Below are 8,218 nucleotides of genomic sequence, written 5' to 3'. Positions count from 1 at the left end.
GAGAGGGTTCATAGCTCCCCCATACCCAGCGGGGGGCGGGAGGATGGCTCCAGCAGACACAGCCCCGGGGAGGGGGGAGAGTTCATAGCTCCAGCATAGCCGGGGCGGGGGAGGGGAACGGCTCCAGCTGACACAACCGGGAGGGAGGCGGGAGAGGGTTCATGGCTCCAGCAGCATGCCCAGCCGAAAGGGAGGATGGCTCAAGCAGACGCAGCATGAGCTGGAGTTGGTGGACAAGGCAGCTGTCTAGGGGTAGATGGTGCCCGGGGCAGGGTGGGGCACTATTGTGCTCTGACCCCGCACCACACCATGGCTAATCTGAGCAATGCGTTGCATACTTCACCCGCAAGTGTTTTTGCCCCTCACACTAGACTCCAGCCAGGCACGGAGCTGCTGTGTGACCTGGCCCGCCCATGTCCTTTCCTTTATCAACTTTCATACCCAGCTCATTTCACAGTTCAGCCCCGTCCTGACATTCTGCTGCTCTAGCCAAGAGGATTTTAACAGAAATACTCCTTTGCCTTCACTTTTCAAGCACGGAGGTGTAGCACTGTTTCATGCTTGTTCCTGGTTTTTAAGTGCACTTGCAACATTACATCTAAGTGTAGTGATTTTGAACAGGCCCACCGACAGAAATTCCAGGCCTGAGGGCAGAACAGTCAGTGGGCCCCCACGCATGCACAAGCCGTGTGGACACAGTCCACCTGACATTTGGGGGGTGCTGCCCCTGCGCTGGCTGGTGCCCAGCGGGCTGAGCTGCTGGGTGCGCTCTTCCAGCACAGCCAGGGCTTCCACATGCCCGCCCCGTAGGGTTGCCAACTGCCTAATCATGATGCAAACCCAAAGACCCTTGCCCTAGCGCAGCTCCTTCTGAGACTAGGCCCCTCCCCCGAGGCCCTGCCCCTGCTCACTCCATCCCCCCACCCTCCGTTGCTTGCTCTCCCCCCCACCCCCCACTCTCACCAGGGTGGGGCAGCAGTGCGGGAGGGGGTGTGGGCTCTGGGAGGGAGTTTGGGTACAGAAGAGGGTGCAGGGTTGGGCTCTCCGAGGGGTTTGGATGTGGGAGGGCTCAGGGAAGGAGTTTGGGCTCTAGGCTGGGGCAGAGGTACAGGAGGGGGTCAGCGCTTACCTCAGATGACTCCCGGCACACCTCTCTGACAGCAGCTCCTTGGCAGGGGGCCTAGGAGGTCTCTGTGTGCTGCTGCTTACAGGCACTTGCCTTGCAGCTCCCTGCCAATGGGAGCTGCAGAGTTGGTGCTTGGGGTGGGTGGGGACACAGCACACGGAGACCCCCTCTCCAGGTCTATGCCAGTTGCTTCTGGGAGCAGTGTGGAGCAAGGGTGGGAAGGAAGCCTGCCTTAGCTCTGCTGCCAGCAGTGATGGTTGGGGGCCCCTAGGCCATTGCCCCCTTTCTCTCCTGTCAGCAGGCCTGGTTTTCTTGGAAGTTTGTGCAAGACCAGCCTGAGGTCTGAGAGTGATGTGCTTACACACACACACACCCCTTTTAAGGAAACAGTACATGTAAGTAATTCTCCCCCCACCCTGTTTTATAAGATCTCATTGAACAGGTTACTAAATTTGTTTCATATTTAATTTATATATAAAAAGAATTGGAACATTACCACTTCATAAAGTCCAATTCTGTGACACTGACAGACCAGCCAACTAGTGTATGAACCGTAAACAAGAGGTATTGCACTTATATCAAGACAATTTGTGAATTTCAGAGATGTACTAGACTAGCACTCACTCAGTTACTACAAATTAATTAATAGAAATGAAGGGTAGATGCTAAGTATGTTTGTGTTTACCTATATTCTGTGAGAAGTTTAAAAGAATAACCAAATAGCTTATAGATCAGGAGTTCTCAAACTGAGAGGTTGGGACCCCTCAGGGTCACAAGCTGTCGGCCTCCACTTCAAACCCTGCTTTGCCTCCAGCATTTATAATGGTGTTCTAAAGTAGAAACCACTTTAAAAAAAAATATATTTAAGCATGAGGGTCACAGTGAGAGGCTTGCTCTGTAAAAGGGGTCACCACAACAAAAGTTTGAGAACCACTGTTGTGGATGCTAATTTCCTTTCATGTCTTAATTATGTATGTGACTGTCCAGTTAACCAGTCCTCCATTATAACAGAGATAAACGGAAGACAATGTAGGTATTAGTTTCCTACAATATTTTACACCTTTGATCTTATGGTTAATTGCCATATGTTAATCAGGGTAACAGCTTACCTATGTATGCCTAGTAAACAGAATGTTAGCTTTAAAGTGATGGGACGGTGTGTGCTTAAAGAATCCTCAGTCATATGATGTGCTCAAAAATGCATAACAGCTGCTTCAGGTATAAAAATGAAACCTGGGGCCTGATCCTTTCATCTCTAGTCTGCTTAAACTTTGAACAGGTAAAAACTATTTGGAAGAGTTCCATCCAACATGTATTTGGAATACCCTGGAAAAAAATGCAAGGACGGACTTTAACTTTACATCTAAGCTGCCTTTTCATTCTGATCTGATGACATCATTTGAGAGATACCTTTTACAAGCCAGCAGTTGAATCTAGCACGGCTCTGATCCTGAACTATGAACACAGAATCACTTGTATGTATATTGATCTTTTAACCATGTGTAGCTCTTTCCTTTTAATGCTAAATCTAAGATTTAGTTATCAAGGATTGGCAGACAGGAGGATATGTAGGTAATATCAGAGATTCATATTGACCTCAGGATGTGTCTAATCCTTTGGGATTGGTGAGCCAAGTGCAAGTATAGTAGTGAACTAATTGACAGTACAAGTTCGCCACAAAAGGTAGTTTACTAGTCATCATACATCCATTACAACACTGAATGGATTTATGGTAATCATGAGAGCACTTTTAATATTCTAAGATTATGCCTGCTACTCCTATGTCATCTCTTTGAGAGAGAGACTGAGACAGGCACCTGCCAATACTGCATCTCCTCTGGAGAGATTAAACTTTTACATTGATGCAGTGTATGGGTCGCCTAGCCAGGCCATCCGTTCTCCAGGCTAAGACACCCATGGCATTTTAGGTTAGAGGGGAGATGACTAGAAAAGCTGGACACCTGTAGCAAGAGGTAGTGGTAAGTTATATGCTCTGTGTTCTTAAGGATGAACCTATAGCTTGATGTTAGCAAAGCTGCACTACATTTTTACAGTGCAATAAACACATTTCTGCAGCTATGATGGGAAAACTGCCCTTGCTCTGGCAAATACAGTTGGTAGATGTCAGGATGGTCTCTTGCTACTGAGATTTTCTCTGGCATTATAGGGCCCACTGATCCTGCTCTTAGTGCAAAAAAGAGTTGTTTTTTTTTTTTTAAGCTGAGACAACCCCTACCCCTGTGAGCACTCCAGGTAAACTTAGAGTGACAAGGTGGGTGAGAATAAGCAAGCAGCTTCCCAGGTTTTAAGGTTTCTCACTGGAAAGTGATTATAACTTAGACTTAACGATAGGAAACCAAGTAAGAAGCATAAAATGCTTTATTAAAAGCTTTAGGTCAAGGACAAGATTATATATATATATATATATATACACACACACACACAAACATACAATGGCACATGGTGCCAACTTTAGACTAAATTTTGCTAGTTTTATATAAAAAAAGTTATACCACTTTTGACACAGGCTTAGCCAGATCCTGTATGACTGCAGAGTTCAGCAGTGGAAGAGTGCTAATCTTAGCATTTTTGCTGCTGGCATATTTATTCTTGACTGTCTGAAATGAGATGAAAAGGAGGTTAAGTCTTGCATATTATAATCCCAGATGTTTGGGGGGGAGGGGGAGGGGTCAGTTTCCAACTAGACATTGGACAAGAGCTGAAAATTAGTCAGCTCGTCCAATGGCAGGTCTATGAATATCCAAAACCCACATTTAAGCAACCTTTTCCATGAGCTCACACCAGAGACTGTCTATACTACACAGGTAGACCAGAGTGTCTATTTATTGGTTAAACTTCATTAGCAGTCAAGTCTAACAGTGAGCAGTTTGTTGAGTTAAGAGTTGTGCTGCACCAAGTGTTCTGTATTACTTGGTTCCCACCTTTACCATACCCATCCCGTAGAGGAAAATAAGTTCCTTACCATGTGCTTTGTAAGGCCCTGATTCACTAGGATCACATTCTTTGCCATATGTTGCATGACGGGGTGAAGAGTACTCTCAGTGTACGACATGTAGTGTTCTAAAGTTAGTGTCTAAGACAAGGAAACTAGAGTTATTCAGTAGTTTACACCAATTCTGTTAACCACCACCTAGAGGCAAAGATATGCTCCTTACTTCAAGCAGCACGACCTACATCCCATGTTCCCTTTCCAGAGTTGGAAGGATGTCATGCTTTCCACAAGCACATCTTATTTTAGGTGGAACTTGCTTGGTACTAAGTCCAGAGTTCCCATTTTGGGAAATGGAACCATGCACCCTAGCCACTAATATAGGCTGGAGTTTAGTGTAGTTTGCTGCAGAATTCAGTGGGGTACCCCTTGTACGTTAGTTGTACCCACTTGATCAGTTTAGTCTCAAACTGGCAAGCACCAAGCTGGACTTACCCACTCGCCACCATTAAGAACCTTTAGAGCCAAGCAAAAAGCAGCTGCAGCAATCTGGGATGGAGGGTAGTGTACCATTTCATAATCCACCAGGGATAATTCCATCAGATATTTGGCTAGAGTGTGCTGTTCTAGGTCCACCTAGAACAAGAATCAAGCATTAGTTGTCCTGCAGGAAGCCCCCCCCCTGGGGGGGGTGGGGGAAGAGAACCAAACCCATTCTACTTCTATTCTAGGGGGTGTAGAAAACAGACTGTCCCTAGCCCCACAGCTCTTGTTGCATAGCTTATGCAAGTCTTGTCCCATTATTAGTGCACCTGTTTCTGCCAATTGTGGCTTCTCCTTTTTGCCTGTACTAGGAGCAGCTTAGTCAGGTCTGCAAGCAACTCCATTCCCCTGAATATCAGCTGTCTTTGTGCATAGCTCTAAAGTGGCAGCTAGCTACCAGCCAGGACCAGAAACTTTCATTTTGGAGAAGCTGCATGGATGGAATTTTGTCCATTTATGAATACCTTCAGATCAACTTGCAGAAGTGATAAGTTCCTTTAAGAGAGGCTTCTAGAGCCTCATGAATTTTACCTCTCCAATCTTTGATGCCCTCCTTAGAAAGTGCAGTGGCAGAGGGCGGCCCAAGGCAAAGTCTAGAGCTTGTAGAATCTTCCTTTCCATTTGTTTGATCTGGTACTTGGTGTAAGTGTGGTCTGTTACAAAGGCAAAGTCCCCAATTTCAGGAGGATACATTTCCTCATACTTGCTGGCAATAAACATGGCCGTGACACCAACCAGCTGCAACATCTTCTTGGGCACACTGTTGTCCTATAGTAAGGAAGTGTTTAAGACAGGAATTTCAAAAGCCAATAAGCATATTTGTCACAGGACAGCTGGCTACATGCTGATGAAGTCAGGTTTAACACAAGAGTCTTTATACTACATTTAGTTTACTGCCCATCACTGTCATGACCACACTGAAGTTCCTGGCCTGTTAGGAGGTAGTGTGAGTTTTAGTGTGCTACAGCAATTTATGAAGGAGTTACAGGAAAACAATTAAGAAGCTTCTAGATTAGCTGCAAGGAGGATTGTCATTAGCACACTAAAGCCACAATGATTCACATCAAGTACAAAGTTAGGTCCACAAATGTAGTGCTTAAAACTAGTTATATTAAGTAATCCAATTAGTCATGTTTAACGATCCTGAAGTCTGAATTTTAATTTCAAAAGGATTATAGGAAAGGCTGATTGCTTTTCATAGTGACTGCATAGCAACATTAAGTAACTTTCAGCTTGGGCTGTGTTCAAATGTCACTCTTATCCACTATATGCTAGAGATCAACAGAATCATGTCAAAGGAACAGGGTTCCACGTCATGCCCTTACCTGCAGAAAGCGATCAATGATGGCAGCAGTCATGTACATAGTCTCTGAAAGTAGTCTGAATTTCATCTGAACCTGCACAAGCCAGTCAATTAGGATAGCCCGCATGTTTCCAGTAACTTCCTGGCCTGCCAGGTATTTTGGTCTGACAGCTTGTTGCTTCTGCATGGAAAAAGGAATGTTTGTTACAATAGCAATTCCTGCATGTGAGGAGCATTGGCACTACTGTAGACCCTTTAGAAAACTGTAGGGGTTGCTAGTCTTGGCCAAAAAAGTGCAGAGTCTCACTTCAAATATCTCTTGGCCAAAGAAGGCCACAGTACATGGCAATTGTTGCTACTTTGCCTTAGTAGAGTAAATGTCAGTGCTGATAGTTTTAGCAGGCTAGTTCTGCTGATCACTAATGTTTTCAGAGTCTGTTAGTGCTCTTATATGCAGTGTATTTGTAGCCATGTTGGTCACAGGATATGAGAGAGACCTAGTGGGTGAAGGAATCTTTTATTGGACCAAATTCTGTTGGTGAGAGAGCAGAGCTCTGTGTGGCTCAAAAGCTTCTCACCAACAGAAATTGGTCCAATAAAAGATATTACCTCACCCACCTTGTCTCTCTAGGTTGTTAGATTAAGAGAAATGCTTGCCGAGATTCCCGCACTTTAGGAGTACCATAAGACAAGTTAAGGAATAGATGTCCCGTTTCCCAAATCGTAATTGCACCAAAGATATGGAGACATACTAGAGTCAGGGTAAAGTAGAATGGCAGCAGATATGGTTCTTTGTACCAACCTCAAGGTCTCTTAGATAGCCATAGATGTCCTTTACATATTCACTGCAGAGATTTGGGTCAGCCCCATCGTCTGCATCTACATCTTTCACTTCAAGCAAGACGTCAGAAAAAGCCTGGCACAGCACCTCCTCTGCTGGCACACATCCAGAGGTCTCCATTGGGCTTGGGGATGGTGACTCCAACTGGGGAGAAAGTTTAAGATCGAGTCTTCAGTAGAAGCTATGGGTGCACAGGGAGGTGGCTTGCCTGCACCAATGGGAGAACCCCTCTCATGGTGGAGTCTACACTGAAGGGCTACAGGTGCACCTGTAGCCTTTCAAGCGTAGGCAGGTTCTCAGGTACTGCACTAGTGGGGCCATATAGAGACCTTATTTATCTGCTACTGATGGGTTAGCTAAATAATCCACTCACAGACTGCTACTTGACTTCACCACTGCTTTTATCCTTCCCCCGGGGGAGGGAACGGAGCTTGTAGGTGATGGGAGAAGCAGGCTCCACAGGCAGAGGCTCCAAGCCACGCAGGAGTCAGTGAGGTCATGGTACGTGTGGAGTGTGAAGAAGCGTGTTCCTCCTCCAGGCTCACCACGAGCCCTGCTGGTTGTGGCTAGCTCAGAGCAGGGGCTGCATGCCCAGGGGACTGGCACCGCACGGATACCTTAGCAGGCTCGGTGATTGGCTTCTGCTCCTTAGCCGGCTGGATCACCGTCTCCGCGGCTCTGATCGCTTTCCTGGCAAGGGGCTTCACCGCAGCGCTGGGGGGCTTCGCTTCCTGAGGAGAGAGAAGGGGGCCGTGAGCGGGCCAGGCTCGGGCTGCTCAGGGCTGCGTTGGGGACAGGCTCCGGGCCTTACCTTTTTGGCAAGCGCTTTGGGCGGCTGCTCGCCCACTTTGTTGCCGATGTCGCCCAGGGCAGTTCTCGGCCTGAGGCCGGGCTTGGCAGCAGCCGCTCCCCGCTTGGTGGCGGCCACATTGCTCTTCACTTGGTTCTCGGCGTTGACTCTGGTATTCTGCGGAGAAAAGCACCGGTCAGCGCGGCAGGCCTGGGCGGGGAGGGGACACTATGGGGACCTCTACGCAACCTTCTGGGCGGCAGCTTCCTCGGGCGCAGCACTGCCCCCAGGTCCTCCCAGGCGATGGGCTCGCCGCTGAGCCAAGCCATTAGCCAGGCTTACCCGAGCCTGCTCCAGGCGAGCAAACTGCGGGGGGTTGGAGTTGTTCCCTGCAGCGGGCCAGGGGAAGAAGCTGTAGCAACACCCCGCGTGGAGGCGGATAGGTCCCCGCTTATACGATCGCTATCTGCCCCCCACCCCGGAGAAGGAAGGGCCGCAGCCACCCATTCCCCTCCACGGGGAAGCCAGGCGGGGCCCATGACCCCTTCTTCCCACCACTTACCCTGCTAATCCGCAGCGCCATGGCCCCCCGCGCCTTCTACACCACAGAGCCCCGAACCCTGGCTCCTCCGCTGCCGCTTGTTGTCCTGACAGCAGCTCAGCTC

At 48.0% G+C, this 8,218-nt stretch overlaps 1 protein-coding gene across 1 annotated transcript; it reads right to left on the bottom strand.

Moving 5' to 3' along the window:
- Window positions 1-3,541: 3,541 nt before the first annotated feature.
- CCNB1 (cyclin B1) lies at window positions 3,542-8,218 on the bottom strand. Its single transcript, XM_073346197.1, has 9 exons — window positions 8,116-8,218; window positions 7,575-7,730; window positions 7,381-7,494; window positions 6,725-6,907; window positions 5,945-6,103; window positions 5,151-5,387; window positions 4,572-4,712; window positions 4,110-4,220; window positions 3,542-3,744 (listed from the first exon to the last, which is right to left on the bottom strand). The coding sequence occupies exons 1-9, from the start codon at window positions 8,134-8,136 to the stop codon at window positions 3,634-3,636; spliced, it is 1,233 nt and encodes a 410-aa protein (XP_073202298.1). The 5' UTR covers window positions 8,137-8,218; the 3' UTR covers window positions 3,542-3,633.

This window comes from Lepidochelys kempii, chromosome 5 (genome assembly GCF_965140265.1).
Source record: "Lepidochelys kempii isolate rLepKem1 chromosome 5, rLepKem1.hap2, whole genome shotgun sequence".
In the NCBI taxonomy this organism is placed as follows: domain Eukaryota; kingdom Metazoa; phylum Chordata; order Testudines; family Cheloniidae; genus Lepidochelys; species Lepidochelys kempii.
The sequence above is the reverse complement of the archived record's forward strand: the minus strand, read 5'-3'. Positions and strand labels throughout refer to the sequence as shown.